General features: G+C 36.3%; 1 protein-coding gene across 3 annotated transcripts in view; it reads right to left on the bottom strand.

Moving 5' to 3' along the window:
• The window catches only part of VPS13B (vacuolar protein sorting 13 homolog B), a 1028583-nt gene that overhangs the window by 989972 nt on the left and 21407 nt on the right, over nt 1-17204 (bottom strand). For all 3 annotated transcript variants that reach the window (XM_020969177.2, XM_020969175.2, XM_020969189.2), the window contains exon 3: nt 13317-13460. In XM_020969177.2, coding sequence (XP_020824836.2) covers nt 13317-13460 — 144 coding nt within the window. The remainder of the gene's footprint in view (nt 1-13316; nt 13461-17204) is intronic.

Raw genomic sequence — 17204 nt, 5'->3', positions numbered from 1 at the left:
ATGAGAGAAAAAAAAGTGAGTATCAGCAAGAAACAAGGAAGGAGTGGATTCCAGGTGCCCAAGGGAAAAAGAAAATATAAACATTTCTGGAAAGGGAGAAAAAAGGTTGCTGCTGCTTCATATTAAAATGTGTTGGAACATATGCAAAAGTGAAGGTTAAAAATTGGCCAACAGGAGGGGGAGAAAATACAATTTAAAAGTAACTTGGGAAAAAGATATGAGTGTGGGAAAAAGAAAAATTTGGAAACATCTTTTAATCTTCTTATATGATGCCAAAAGGAGAAGCCCAGGGAGTATTCTGTGTGTGTAAGGAGAAAAGAATGCATCTCCTTTTAAATTGCAGTGAAGCAAAGAGCAATCCCAACAATACCACTGAAGCCACATCGAAATTTTAATAGAAGATTTGGGTTTAAGATGATGAAAGAAGTTTAAATACACACTGGGAAACTATTAACAAGTATATCATTTACAACTTCTTAATTACACGGGTTAAGATATTTATTGACACGAGTTGTGAATGGACCTTTGGGTTCTCAAGAAAAGATTTGGAATAAAAGTGTTGCTTAAATGAAAGATCTTCCTGCACCTCTGGCTCATTTTATGACTGTTTAACATAATGAAGGTTTGATTAGGTTAAAGCTTGAAGAGTCCTAATCTCTACCTTCAAAAACACTGAAAGGATCACAAGAGATTTGGATCAGAAAAGGAAGAAACACAGATTCCAGTGTAGTAACTAATCTAAAATACATTTTCTTGTTTGATTACCTTCACTAACTTTTTTTTTAACACCTGTTCAACTTACTGACAGGAAATTACTTAAAAATTCTGACCACAAGCAAACTATCACCACACCATGCAGCTTCAGAGAGAAAACTTATCAAATAATTTTCTAATAAAGTTTAGTGCTTGATTTCATTACACAGAATAAACCTTGGGCAACAAGTCATTTTTTTATATCATGAAATCATATTTTAATATAATAAGCTTTCTAAAGATAAACATCTACATGCTTCTCAATCTATCTGCTTAATTTGACAGAACTGACCTCTCCTCCTAGGTTTCAGTGAAACTCCTCTTTCTAGGTTTTCCCATCTGTCAAACTATTCTTCCTCAGTCTCCTTGGCTGGCTCATCATCCATATCAAACCCCAATTACAGGTGTTTCCCAAGGTTCTGTCCTAAGACCCCACCTTCTTCTATACTCCCTTTTGTTTGGTAATCTCATTGCTCCTATGGGTTTAACTACCACCTTTACGCAGATGATTCACAAGTACCATGAAGAGCACAAAATGTTAAAAAAAACACACAATTCTTTACACAGAGTTGAAGAAACAAAACAGGGGCATGAACAGTTAAATAATATGAGGCACTATTAATGGTGGCTTACATGCATAAATTGCTTTAAAGCTTACAAAGCATTTTCCTTTGAATTCCATTTAATAGGTAATACAAATATTACCATCTTCATTTTACATATAAGGAAATGGAAGGTCTGGTGTGTTAGGAGTCTTGCTCAGGGCCATAAGGGGTAGGAAGATAGGTGTTAAAGCTCTGATCCCACTGGAAAAAAGGGACTTCCTCTACCTACAGGAACCCCCTCTATCAATCCCATTCAACAACTTCTCTGCAACATAGTCTTAAAGAACTTCCTAGTGTACCAAGAAGTTAAGTGGTTTGCCCAGATTAATAAAGCCAGTATGCGGCAGAGACAGGACTTGAACTGAGGTGTTTTCTAGCTCCAAGGCCAGCTCTCCAACCCCTATATCATGCCTATTATACTTCAATCTCTTAAATATCACAACCAAAAATGTTTATCCTAATAATACATAGTAAAAATCAAATGTATGAAGAATTTCTATTTTTCAGATTATTAAAAGAAGATAATGAATGGGACATCTCGCAGTGACAGAATACATCTATATTGGAAAAGTGCAAATGAACGAGCTGAAAAGGACAAGAAAACCACACTGAACTTTGGGAAACTACAGTTTGCAATGACTACAATAATTTCCCTGAAACAAACACCTAGCTTTTTAGTAATAATATTCTTCTAGTAATACAGTATGGCTGAGAGTCAAGGAATACTAACAATTGCCAAAGACTTAAAGCTGAAGGTTACTCCAAGGTCAATGTAAAGGTTCAAAACCTCACAGGAGAAGTGGTATAAAAAGTATCACAGAGATATATATAACCACAAAGAAAAAGGGTCAGTTACGTAGAAGGAATAAGGGATGACAAAAAGACAGTCCTTCTGCTCTACTGGTATCCATGCAATGTCAAGAGCACTAGAAAGATCATTCTAAGTGTGTTAATCTATTGTGGAGGAATTACTGGAATACATGGAAAAGAATAAACAGACACAGGAGGGTCAAAATCTGCATCATCTGAAGGAGAAGCAACATTGACAAGAAAAGAAATTCAGAGTTGAAGAAAGTATATTTATTAGAAGATTAACAAAAAATAGTGTTATGGCTGATCTGAAGAGGAAGACTGCTACAAGCCACAAGGAATAGTAAGGACTTCTCAAAAGAGGTGGCATAAAGTTGACTGGGGTTTAAAGAATGGACAGGAATTCAACACAGAAAGACATTAGAAAGAAAAGTGAAAGAAGTTAGAGACAGAAAGACTAAGAAATGGAGAAAGAAGAGATAATGAGAACGAGATCAGAAGCACAGGTAAAAGAAATCAGAGATCAGAAGAAGGGAGACAGAAAGGTTTACCACTGAGAGTCTTTACAGAAAAGAAGAGGAAAGCTGAAGGAGCTTGTACCTAGATGGCCTTTATTTTCCTGGTAAAGTAGAAAGCAAAGTCAGATTTAGTGATGAAAAGGGTTAGATGGAAGAGAAAGAGAACAGTTTCAGCTGAGTAATAAGGCCAGGTGAGCTAAGGGTTGAAAATTAAATAAAAGGAAACAAGAGGCAGTGAATAACAATCAGAGTGAATGTTTTCCAGGACTTTGAGAGAGAAAGGAGGAATTCAGGATGATGGTCTGAGTGAATAGTAGGGTCTAGTGAGGATTTTTTCAGTATATGGGAGATCTGAACGTATTTGTAAGCAGCAGGGAAGGAACCAAAAACTAGAGAGATAAAGGGGAATCAAAGTGAAGGGAGGGCAATCTACTGGCAAAGAGGGAAGAGGAACAAGACATGTAGAGAGACTGGCCTTGGCAAGGAGAAGGGACACCTCTTTACTGGGAACTGGAATAAAGGAGAGAATGAGGGATAAAGGAGTTTTAAGATGTAAAGAAAAGAGAGCTTATGGCAAATGATCTCAATTTTTTTCAGTAAAATATGAAGCATTATCCTCAGCTGAGAAAACGGGGGAGGATGTGAAGGGGCTTGAGGAAAGAAGATTTGCAACAGTCAATCTGACAATGGGATAGAGAATTAGGGAGGAAGCAAAGGATTGCTTTGCTGCAGGGGGATCTCAGATGAGACTAGATAATATAAATGACTAAAATTTATGATAAACAGAAACAAAACTTGGCTTAAGCTAAGTGTTTAATATTAGTTTCCTTGGTTCCTATCTTTTCATTTACTATTATTCTCATTTTTAAAGGCCAAATGCTTGTTAGGTTAGAAGTGTTTGAGTTCAGCAGGTCTTTTTTACCCCCATGTGCTGGGAAAGGTAAATTTGTTTTAGATTTTCACAACTCAAGAAAAATGAATGTAAGTTAATCGGGGGGGGGGGTTTGGAATCCAACTCGAATTAAAAAGAGTGCAAAGATTTTAGTTCCAAAAAGGAATCTTTAAGAATGTTATGAGTGACTGAAAATACTGAGTCATAATGGATGTGCCAGCAGACCCTTAATCATAGTGTGCATTGCTATAGAACCTGTAATTTCTACAGATGAATTCTGCAAAGAAAAAAATAATGGTTTGGTACTGTGCAGCATGGGCAGCCAAAGTGGACAGAACACCAGGCCTAGAGGCAGGAAGATCCAAACATGGCCTCAGACACTCAGTAGCTGGGTAGCCCAGGACAAGTCACTGAACTCTGTTTACCTCAGTTTCCACATCTGTCTATAAAATGAGCTAGAGAAGGAAATGACAAACCACTGCAGTATCTTTAACAAGAAAATCCCAAAAAGGTCATGAAGAACCACTTCCCCCATTAGAAAAAAACCTTCTTGAGGGCAAGGACTGCCTTTCTTTTTGTTTAAATTTATATCCCCAATGTTTAACACAGTGTCTAGCACATAAGTAAGCACTTAATAAATGAATGTTTCCTTCCATCTGCAACTTCAGCATCTAGCTCTTCCTCTCTACTCCCTTCCATTGTCCTTGTTGTCTTCAACATATCATTAGCTCTTCTAGTACCTTTGAACTCACTGTTTCTTAGACCCATTTCTCAGTTGGTACTATTGTACCTTTGAGTTCTCCAACTCTGAGCTTCCTCTTCCTGACCATAACTGTCTTTCTGCCTCTCTCACAGCCTCATTCTTCTTGAGCCTGAACTTTGTTTATCATGACCTTTAGTTTCTTGATTCCTCAATATTTGAGATCATCACCCATATCCCGTTTTAACTGCATGTCTAGCCAGCTTAGAATGCCCACAGTCAAACCATTCTACTAATCCATTTCCCTCTCTGAACCATGCTTTTTTGCAAATCTTCATCTTCAGAGTGTCCCCTACCATCTACTTTCTCTGCCACTGTTGAGCCTGCCACAGATGGCTAAGAAAAATCATATGTATTAGATCCATTACAAATCCAGGAGGCAGCCTATGACAGCGAAGTCAATCCACCATCATGATTTCCCCTCAGACCTTGATGGAGACTGTGCAAGGCTCTAAATGCAAGAGCCTTAGAAACAGCAATGTCCCCCACCTCAAACCACTAGATATGTTTCCAGCCCAGTTCCCGAAGTCATCATTGAGAGGAAGAAATCACTGTGGAGAATAGGCCCATCTTCCTCAAATGGTAGACATCCTTATAACTGTTATGTCAACACAGTTCCACACAAGTATTCTCTCCATTTGCTAATTTGAAAATCTATTACTTACGCAAAGTCAAATGTCAAATTAATAGAAAAAATAAGTTATAACAAAAATCTTTTAAATTTTCTAAAATGGTCAGATAGGTGAAGAAGGAGCAAAGTCAGAAGGCAAAAGTAAGGCATCAAAAGGAAATGAAAGTAATAAATGTCCATTTAAAATAAACACTCTACACTGGCATTTCAATGAGACTTGCATCAGCAGAGGGTTTTTCATCAGTTGGGGAACAGACAAACCAATTATGGCATAAATGTAATGGAATATTATTATGTCTTTTTTTAAGTGTTGAAATGGTTTCAGAAAAGCCTGGAAAGATTTGTATGAACAGTGAAATAAATAGTCAGAAATACAACTGATAAAATAACAACACTGTAAAAAATAATAATAATAACTATGAAAGACTTAAGAACTCTGATGAATGTAATGACTACAATTCTGGAGATAGATTCAAAATTCAGGATAAGATGAACCTTTTTGAACATAGCCAATGTGGAAATTTCTTTTCTTTGCCCATGTATATTTGTTACAAGTGCTTTCCCAGCCTCACAATTGGGGCATGGAGAGAAGGTAGGAGAGCAAGGATAGGGTAGCAAAAAAAGAAAAAGGAGGGTCATTCAGGCATCCTAAACAAAATTATAGCCAAGACAGCAGAAGGAGGCCCAGAAAGAAGCACAGACAAACTTTGAAAACTACTGGTTGAATAATGTAAAAGAAGATGCCTCAAATTATTGCACCAAATTATTGGTTTATTTGCCGTCAGATTTTTTTTCATGGGGGCGTGGGGGGAGGGAGATTGGAGCAGTGGGTCTACTAGAACTGTGATTTTTTTTTTAAATTATGAACTTAACAAATATCAAATAAAATGGTTATTTCCATATCAATGGTAGAACACAAAGAGGAAGACACTAAGGTTAGGGAGTACCTGGAAAGGCTTTTTGTAGAAGGCAGAAAAGTGCAGACATGGTGGACTTGAACCCAGAGGTTTTCTGACTTCATTTCCAAAGCTGCTGCCATTGCAACACATTTATGTAGCTCATTTGAGCATCTCCTTAAGACCATCACGTACACAGGGCTCAGAGAGCCTAAATGACTTGGCCTACTTAGTAAGGGGCAGAGCAAGAATTCAAACACTGATTTTTCCAACCCTAAGTCTGGGCAGCTAAGGAGCCCAGCGGATGGCACCAGGCCATCCAACCTCAAATTCTTTCTGGCTGTGTGACCCTGGGCAAGTCCCTTAACCTTGTCTGCCTCAGTTTCCTCATCTGTAAAATGAGCTGGAGAAGGAAATGGCAAAGCACTCTGCATTTTTGCCAAGAAAACCCCAAATGGGGTCATGAAGAGTCAGACATGACTGAAAACAACTGAACAAAAAATTCCAAGTCTTTTTCCACTTGAGACCACCTTGACACCCAGAATTCTCACTTTTTTGTTTTTTTAAACAACCTATAATTTCATTAGTATAGAAAACTTCTGATGTACTAATTTGTACTAATACAAATTTGCATGTACTGCTCAACTCAAAGCCTTAGAAAGCTACCTGGGGCAGTGAAAGATTAACTAATTTGCCTAAGGTCACAAAGCCAAGATGTAACAGAATCCAAACTTGAACCCAGAGCTTCCTAATTTTGTTGCCACCTTTCAATCTACCACACCATGTCTTCAAGAATTTTAAAAGACTCCTTCAATATTTCTGTTATTCACATCACAAGTACTTTCTCTGCATAAACTTCATAAACATGATGGAGAAATTCATCATGACCCAAAAAACTACTGACATTCAGATATTACTTAACTATGATTAAGTTCACAGAATCTACACATTTAAAGAGACTTTAGAAGCCATTTAATCCAATTTATTATTGCTCCCCTCCCCCAAACAGATTTCAAGCTCCTGAAAGGCAGAAATACCTGTTCATTTTTATATGCCCCACAATGAATGGCACAATACCTCGCCCAAAAATATTTAACTGGATCAAAGGCAGTTTAGCAATATTACACCTTAGTGGTGGTATTCTTGTTTGAAATATGACATTCAACTTCAGGCTTTTCAAATTACTTTTAGAACATTTTAGCTAAAATGTTTTCATATCTTTCTATAACTCCATCTCCACAGATCCCCTTCACTTTTCCCACCATTCTCTCCCAATTCAATAAACAAGTTTTTTGAGTTTTTTTAAATTAAAAAAAGATCTTTTATTCAGTTTGTGAATCCAAATTTAATGATACAATAAAATTCAAAAAAATTGCTGGATCAACAGAGTCGATTTGGCCAATAAACGCAAAATTAGTGACAAATCAAACCATTCTTTTTTGTCAAGAATAGCAAAAGAAATTAACAAAAAGCATTCTTATTGACACTGTTATTACTAAAAGATAGAGACTATCACTGGCACAAACACAAGTGTTAATCTCTAAGGGTGTACATACCATTGAATAATTTGTCCAAATGTCAATTGCAATTTTCAAAAAATCCTTTCTACTCCAGAATCTTAAACATCTGTAACAAATACTTGTTTGGGGAGTGCTTTACATTCATGACACTTGACCTTTTGCTGTACGTTCCAGAAAATTCAAGTTTCAAATACCACGCAAGCAGGAAATCTGATCATTCCAGCAGTAGCCATCTGCATGGTTCAATATCAAATATTAGTTCTGGGTTACACAAAGTCATGTGTTATGAATCTTTTTCTGCAGCCTCTATAATTACTTGTAATTTGCTTCTTCTAAAATGTGTTTCTTATGGGACATCTGGCCTCGAAACTTCCACCTTCTCATTGAAAAAATACTTAGTGTCTGGATTTTTTTTTTTAACTATGAAGCACTTCATGGGTGGCATAACCAAGTCCAGATTTTTCAAAAAAAAAAAATCACTAAATTCCAAGAATAGATTGATTCTCATTAAGAATGATTTAAATATTACAGAATATAAATTGAATGTAAAAATTCAACATAATTATTTACAGATTTCTAAATCATGTTGCCAAAAATTTAAAGCCCAGCGAGTAAATTATAAAATTTCCACAGGAACATATCACTTTGCCTGTGTATTTCTAGAAATTATAAAACCTAAGTTAAATTGTAAAATGCAGATTTGAAATAAAGGGTTTGCATAAGAAAAGGATCTGAATTTAATTTAAAACTCTGAGACACAACCTATTTTCATGTAATAACTAGAACAGTACAACAATGACCCAAAAAAATTTCACAATACTTAAAGCTATATTTAGATTACACCAAAATTATCTTACTAATGAAAATGAGCACTCTCATTTTAATATCACTCATGAATTCATATCGCTCTAGAAGAGCTTCCTCTGAAAAATTAAAGTTAAATTAAGGTTACACCAAAAAAATAAATAAATTTTTGTTGTGGAAGGAACAGTAACACTACAAGAGTAGAAACTAGAAACAATATTAAATCACTTTGAGATTTATTTGCTTTGCTTCCTAACAGAAAAATTTTGGTAGATCAACACTCGTGCTCCTGGGAAGAAGGGTGTGGCTAAATAAATGTGAGCAAGAGAATGGAAAAAAAAATAAACTTCAAAAAAATCAATTTCTGGGTCATGAACTAGAAAATTTTAATTTATTTTTTTCCATATAAGCTATTTTATCTTGATTTAGCAATGCCTTCAATTGAAAATTCAGAAGCTATGTACCAAAAATTAAATAACATTAACCTATACTCTGATCCAGCAGCAGGCACCACTCCTACAACTTATACATAACTATTAGCCACCAAAAACTGTAGATGTTTTAGGAGAAACCCATATTAAAAATGTCCCTCAGCCTCAAAATCCTACTCCTCCCAAATATTTTCTCTACAGTTGAACTTGAGAAAGATTTATAGTGGCTAATTCTCAGGACTAAAATGAAGAGAAAAGAAAACTAATTTAAAAAAATAATCATACCTTTTTTTCAGTCCACAATCATGTTAATAAAAGTATTTACTGTGGCCCAAATATGGAAATGAGTATATTGCCTTCCTATAAAAGAATAACCATAGGATCACTGAATTCAAGATTTAGAAGGGAACTAGAGCAATCTACTCCAACCCTTACCCAAAGAATATATACCAACAAGTGGTCAACCCCACTCTCCTGACTGATGATTTTTATCTCTCTCTAACCCTCTCTCCACCACAGCCCATCCAACCTTCCATCACTTTTTCCTCTTCTCTCCAAACTAAACCATTGTTCTGAGGTGTGTCAATTTACTCCCCTAGGGCTCCACTCAACATCCCACAATTTCAGGACCAAAGTTTCCCTCTCTGGATACCCCTTCCCTATGAGTACTATCTCCCTCAATTAGAATATAAGCTTCTTGAGGGCAAGGTCATTCTTCATTTTTGTATTTTTATCCGTTCTCTACATGAAGACCTCCAGATAACTGACAGGCAGGCTCTACAAAGGATAATACCAATTCACGCTAAGAACTTCATAAAAGATAAGAAAGTATTAAAAATATTAAGTAAACTACAGCCTTCCCTAAACTAAGCTAAAAATATCCAGAGTGGTGACAGATAAAGTAGGAAACAAGCATGTAACAGCACTAAAAGTTAGGGTGGGAAGGGAGCCAACATGGCTAAGTAGAAAGAAGTCCTCTAGCTCCTCCCCCTAAAACTTCTCCAAATACATCTGACCCAATCCTGATGGTGAAATCCAAGAAAAGTCATAGTGAGTCAATCTGCTGGCTGAGGTAAGCATAACAAAAGAGAAGAAGAAGCATGTGGGCAGTGAAGACAGGGTATAGTGAGGGGCTGCTTGGAGTATTCCAGTACCCAAGGACTTAAAGAGGACCAAGGATATGCACCAGAACAAGATGAGGTAACAGACTTATGCCAGGACACCATGATCTCATGCAAGATGATGGAACACATCCTAACTGGAAACTTTATCACTCACTACTCAAGTTCCAGGTCACAAAGGAAGGATGGACTGAGAAGCGGACTTAAACTAAGAGGTGTTCCAGGAGAAAGAGCTGTTGCAGGCCCTAGTATGTATCCTGAGCAAGGAACACAGTCAGAACAAGAAACAGCTGTGAGACTCAGACTCCTGAAGCAGAGCAGTTTCTCAATTCCAACTGTTAGCCCAGCCTAAAACCTGTAGAGAAATAACCAGAGCAGAAATCGTAGACCAAAGGAAGGCCTGCAGTTCTTCTGTCACTCTGAATCATCTGAGCTTTGTAGCTGGCAGTCTAGCAGCAATCTAATGAAACTCCAAAGATGAAAAGCCCAAAAGCCTGTTGCTCAGACCTAAATCCAGGTCAGTAACTTACAGAACATATATCAGAGTAGCAGCAATCTGATTTGTTCCTGGAGAAGACCATTTTGGGAACAATGAAAGCTAGCAGGTACTCAGCTTGACCTCTCCCTGAGATCCTGGAATAACACAATACTTAATAACCCAGAAAAGAAAGCAGCAGGACCAGCCTAGGTATTCCCTCCAGAAGAATAAGGATAAGGATATTTCATGAAAACTGCCCAGACCTCTGAGAACCAAAGGGAAAAGTAAAAATAAAGAATCCACAGTTCATCTCCTGAAAGAAACCCCAAAATGAAAAGTCCCAGGAATATTATAGCCAAAAATCCAGAGCTTCTGGGTCTTTGGAAAAAAATACTGCAAGCATTCAGAAAAAATTCAAATACTGAGGAGCCACAGTAAGAATTGCACAAGATTTAGCAGCTACCACTATAAAGGAACAGAGACCTCAAGATACAATATTCCAGAAAGCAAAAGAGATAGGCTTACAAGGAAGAATAACTTATCCAGCAAAATTAAGTAAAATCCTACAGGGATAAACCTCTAATGAAATAGAGGACTTCCAAGCATTCCTGATGAAAAGACCAAAACTATATGGAAACTCTCAAGTACAAACCCAGGAGTCAAAAGAAACATAAAAAGCTAAACATAAATTTACAGTCATAAGGGACAAAAAAGAATAAACTTCTAATATTCTCATATGGGAAGATGATATATGTCCCCTCTGAATCTTATTATCCTTAGAGATCTTAGAGGGAGTCAATTAGAAAGAAAGCCTGGGAGTGGTTTTGCTATGTCTTAATGATCCGGAAAGAAAGAGGAACAGGAATACACTAGGGAAAGAAAAGGTGGGAGAATTTCTCATAATTGGGATATGTGAGTCTATATAATCAGAGGGAAAGAATGAAGGGAAGCACTCATACTTAACCTTGTGCAAGCACAAACATACACATACATACACACACACAACACACACACACAACACCACACACACACACACACACAGAGGGTCTAGTGCAAAAACACATTTTACTCAACAGGAAAACAAGAGGGAAAGGGCTGAAGAGAATACACTAAGTGAGGGATTAGTTCTAAGTTAAACTAACTATGAATAAAGAGGTATAAAAATACTTACAGTATTTTTTTGTAATGGCAAAGAACTGGAACTGAGAGAATGGCTATCAATTGGGAATGGCTAAAAAAAGTTGTGGTATATAAATGTTATGGAATACTATTGTGCTGTAAGAAATAATGAAAAGAATTGTTTCTGAAAAACTTGGGAAGACCTTTATGAACTAACGCAGAATAATGTGAACAGAACCAGAACGCAATTTACACAAAGATAGCAATTATTGTCAAAACGAAACAATTTTAAAAGAGTTAGGAACTCTTATCACAATGACCAACCATGATTACACAGGACTAATGTTGAAACATGCTACCCATCTCCTGAAAGCGCTGTGAAAGACCCAGAGTGCAAAATAAGACATTTTTTTTTAAAATATGGCCAAAATGTATTTTCACTAACTGCACGTTTGTAATAGGGGATTTTTTTTTCTTTATTTCTCTAATGGATGGGGAACAGGGTGGAAGGCAGATTTTTGATAAATGAAAAAATAAATTAAAAAAAAAGCTAGAGTTGTCAACTTGAAACCTGTTGAGGCAAAAATACTTACAAAGAGGAAAGAATAGTAAGGTTAACTGTCATCAACAGACCTCCCCATCGAAGGCACATTTTTATGGCAGTGGTAAAATAGTCATAGTCCCTCTATACTCTTGGACAACTAGAACTAAGTAGCAGTGACAGGCAGCTCATGCCATTTTTTTTTTAAATTCTAATGATTAGAAAGTTTCTCTTTATAATGAGCCAAAATCAGTCTTCCTAAAATTCCCACCTACTCCTCTTAGTCCTGACCTCCAGAGGAAAATGAGATAACTCTAACCTGTCTTTCATGTAGCCTATTCTTGTCCAAAAATACAATCATTAAAAAGCAACTAAAATATCAACACAGTTTAAGAGAGGTCCACTAGCAATATAAAGGTCAAGTTACTATCTATGAGACATAAAAGTTCTGGGACAGTGACTTTGACAAGTAAGAAAAACAGAAAGAAATCTACAGAAGTAGTTTGTTTACTCAAGAAAAATGTATGAAGTGCCTACTATGTACCTGGATTTTATGCTCAAATCAGAGTAACTTTTTTTAAGATTATTTAAAACTTATCTGAAATTTGGTTTTCCCTACTTGCAATAGGTCAGTTACTGTATAATGAGAAAGCTAAATGGCACAGTAGATAGAATTCTGGGCCTAAGTTCAGGAAGATCCGAGTTCAGATCCAGCCTCAGATACTTACTAAATGTGTAACCCTGGGCAAATCACTTAACCTCTGTCTGCCTCAGCTTCCTTAACTATAAAATGAGAATAATAACAGCAACTACCCCAAAAGGTTGTTAAGAGGATCAAATGAGATAATATTTGTAAAATGCTTAACATGGGTGTGACACATTGTAGGTACCATGTAAATGCTTATTCCTTTCCCTTTCTTCCTTCCCTATATGGGCCAGAATACACATACATACAAGTTTTTTAAAATTAGACATATTTAGATAAAGGTTTTATTTTATACAAAAGTGATCCTATGGAATTTAAGAAAAATGTAAATACTCAGGTCACAGAGCTGGAAGAGACACAGGTCACTTGGTTCAACTCCCACATTTTCTTTTTTTTTTTCCCCGCTTTTGTTAGGCAGTGGGGTTAAGTGACTTGCCCAGGGTCACACAGCTAGTTAAGTGTTATGTGTCTGAGATCAGCTTTGAACTCAGGTCCTCCTGACTCCAGGGCTAGTGCTCTATCCACTGTGCCACCTAGCTGCCCCTAACTCCCACATTTTCAAAATGAAAAAACTAACTCCCAAAGAAGTTAAGTGGTTTGCCCAAGGTCACAAATATAGCAAGTGGCAGAGCTATAATTCAAATAGGCCCACTGACTCTACATCCAGAGTGCCTTCCACTATACTACACTACCAACAGCTATTAAAATACAAGAAATATATAATTTCTTACCTGTAATCCATCCTTGAGTTTCAAGATGCACTCCATTGTATTAATAGTGATTACCACTGGCTCTGAACCTAATTTTGTCCATGGCACATGGATTCGTAATTCATGAATGTGTCCACTTAAAAACGTGAATGGCAATTTCAGTTCCTAAAACACACAATATCACAGGAACATTAATTAAAAAATTAAATTATTTCATTTTAAAATCAAAACGGTAAAAAATACAAATTTTTTCCTTAAAAGATTAATTTCCTAGGGTAAGCATAACAACTTTATAGAATTTGGAACTCAAAGTTTTAAAAGCAAACATTGAAAATTGTTTTTGCATGTAACTGGGGAAAATAAAATACTAAATTAATTTTTTAAAAAATAACTACTTTATAAGACCTATAACAGTATGGCATAACTCCTTTAACTACAGTACAAAAAAAGTCACACAAATTTATTATGTCCTTCCTACATAAAAAGATCATCTGGATACTGTTTTGTCAACAATTTTAAGTGTTTACTCTCTGGTCAATTCTTATTCTTATTAGACATGGAGTAGCAATTAAATCATTTATGAATAGCTCCATAGTTAATAATTTTAGTTAGTTTTCCCATACTTAATTTTCCCAAAATTTCCAGTTTACCCTCAGCAAATCTCTCTCCTATAATTCAGCAAAGGAGCACAGAGTCTATACAATTTGGACTTTCAATTATATTGCCATAATGTTGATGATAACACTTCATCACTGAACCACTTCACAAACTGAACTATATGAAGAAATTAACTGTTAAAAGAAATTAGCCCTATATTCACATCCAACAAGTATGTTAAGCATTTTAAGAAGTGATTCAATAAACTATCCATTTACATTAACTCAAAATCATGAACAAACTTAAAAACAGAGAGCTAGAGAGAGAGCTCTGAGACTATGTGCATGTATTCACTTTTCTGGGCCTGTTTCTATATATAAAATGAGGGAATTACACTAAAAGACCTCTAAGATCCCTTTCCAACTCTAAATCTATTATCAATATAATACACAGTAACAAAAGTAGACAGGATTTAGAGGGGGAAAAAACCAAACTTGACAAAAAAAAGTTAGGCATGCAAATGAGTCTCAAGGCAAAGGTTCTCTTTAGTTTTCTGGGATCTATAAACCAGTTAGAAACTACAGAAAAGCAATACGTCTCCCTATATATCCTCTGCTCTTGCCTAGTAACTGCTCCAGTTAAGCACAGCACTCCAACTTTTGATTTGAGGACGTAAGTGCCAAAGTGTAACAATTCGCCAGGTAAATTTTTCTCTACTTGAATTTTTATTTGCATTACTATTAGAAAAGGTCAATAGTCATCTTGGTACTGAACATGTGACTAAGTTGAGCTTGCCACAGGTCTCTCAAACTTATCATTTTGAAAGACAATCATTACTGGGCAGAGCCAAGATGGAGCACTTCATATCAAATTCTGAGCAGGATAACCAACAAAAAGTCATAGTGAGTCATTTTTCCAGCCTAGAGAAGCTTAGGAGGACAGACAGAGAGAGTTTTGTGGACTCTTGGGTGAGAGCTGGCCCAAAGCAGAGGGAAACACAGCAAAAGCACCACTAGCTGTGAGTTTTGGAGGCTGTGGGGGCAGCAGCAACCGTGGTAGGGGCAGTGGCAGCAGCACCAGGAGCAACCAACACCCAGAGTAAGTAAAGAGACTGAACCCTTGGTCAGAAAGAGATTCCAGACAGTCCTCTGAGTTAAGACTGCCATTCAGCAGCTCCATTATTCAGGATCCAGGTCCAGATCATAATGCCAGTGTGAAGAGGGGCAGCTGCAGTTATGATTAGCAAGTGAGCAAGGGCCCTACCTAAGTAAGGACCAGAAGATGAATAACCAGAACATACTCCAGATCATATACTCTAGGACCCCAGATACAACTATGAATACAACAGGCCATAAAAGCCTGAAGCTCAGGCCAATCACGCCTGCAGAGGTGAGCAGAGTTGAACTCTAACATAATGTCCAAAGTCAAGAAATAAACTAGAAGGATGAACAAAGAACAAAAAAAGAACCTGACCACAAAAAGGTACTAAGGTGATAAGGACACTCAAGATACAAACTCTGAAGACAATGGCTTGAAAACATATACAAGCAAAACCTCGAAAGAAAAACGCAGATTGGATACAGGCCCAGCAAGAATTCCTAGAAGAGTTAAAGATGAATAGATAGATAGATAGACCCTCACACATACATATCTATTTTTAAGAGCAAAAAAAAAGATTTTCAATATCACGTAAGAACAGCAGAGGAAAAACTGAGAAAAAATGAGAGCTATGCATGAAAATCATGAAAAAAGAACAAGTAGCTTGGTAAAAGACTGAAAAAAATATTGAAGAAATATTAAAGAAGAAATATTGAAGAAAAATACCTCTTTAAAAATCAGTATTGGTCAAATGGTAAGAATGGTACAAAAAAATACTAAAGAAAATAACTTCTTCATGAAGCTAAGTGGCACAGTGGATACAGCACTGGCCCTGAAGTCAGGAGGACCTGAGTTCAAATCTGGCCTCAGACCAAACACTTGAAACTTACCAAGTGACCCTGGGCAAGTCACTTAACTCCAAGTGCCTATAAATAAATAAATAAAAAATAAAAAAAGAAAGAAAATAACTTCTTAAAAATCAGAATTGGCCAAATGGAAGCAAATAACTCCACAAGACATCAATAAACAATAAAACAAAGTCAAAAGACTGACAAAAATAGAAGAAAATGTTAAATATCTCATAGGAAAAACAACTAACCTGGAAAACAGATTGAAAAGAGATAATTTAAGAATCACTGGAGTACCTGAAAAGCCATGATTACAAGAAGAGCCTGGATATCATATTTCAAAAAATTATAAAGGAGAACTGGCCAGATGTCTCAGAGCCAAAGGGGAATGTAGAAGTAGAATCTACTGAAAGAAATCCCAAAATGAAAACTTCTAGGAATGTCAGAGCCAAATTCCAGATCTTCCAGATCAGGGAGAAAATATTTTAAGCAGTCAGAAAACAAAGAATGCAAGTACCATGGAGCCACAGTCAGGATCACACAAAATTTAGCAGCTACCACTATACAGAAGCAGAGGGTTTGGAATATGATATTCCTGAATGCAAATGGGCTAGGATTACAACCAATAATAACTTACCCAGAAAAAATGAGTATAATGCATAGGAGAAAAAATTGATATTTAATGAAATAAAGGACTTTCATGCATTCTTGATGAACAGATCAGAAGTGAATAGAAAATTTGACATTCAAACACAAGACTCAAGAAAAGCACGAAATGATTAACATGAATAAAAAATCCTAAGAGACTAAACAAGGTTAAATTTTTTATATTCTCGTATGGAAAGATGATATGTGTAACCCCTAAGAAATTTTATCATCATCAGGGCATATAAAAAGAGTCTACTTAGACAGAAGGTATGGTGATGAGTCTATTATGTTGGGATGATCCCCAAACAAGAATATAAGGTTGAGAAAAAAGGATGCACTGAGAGAAGAGGGATGGGAGAGGAAGGTTGGAAAAAATAATCTCACATAAAAGAGGCACACAAAAGAGGGAAAATGGGAGGAGTGGGCAATGCCTGAACCACATTTTCATCTGAACTGGTTCAAAGAGAGAAGACAGATAAATAAATAGATTAGATTAGATAGACAGACAGAAAGATAACAGGTGGGTATAGAAATCCATTTTACCCAATGAGGGGGTACAGAAGAAGCAGGGAGGAGATATGATAAGAGAGAGGATAGATTACAAGAAGTATTAGTCAGAAGCAAAACAGATTTTTGAGGAGAGGATAAAAAAAAGGATAAATAGAAGAGAATAGGATCAAAGAAAAAGGAAAAGGACCCATATATACAAAAATATTTA

The sequence above is a fragment of the Phascolarctos cinereus genome, unplaced genomic scaffold (assembly GCF_003287225.1).
Source record: "Phascolarctos cinereus isolate Bilbo 61053 unplaced genomic scaffold, phaCin_HiC Scaffold_4;HRSCAF=312, whole genome shotgun sequence".
Lineage (NCBI taxonomy): Eukaryota > Metazoa > Chordata > Mammalia > Diprotodontia > Phascolarctidae > Phascolarctos > Phascolarctos cinereus.
Note: the sequence above shows the minus strand (reverse complement) of the source record. Positions and strands in the feature narration are given on the sequence as shown.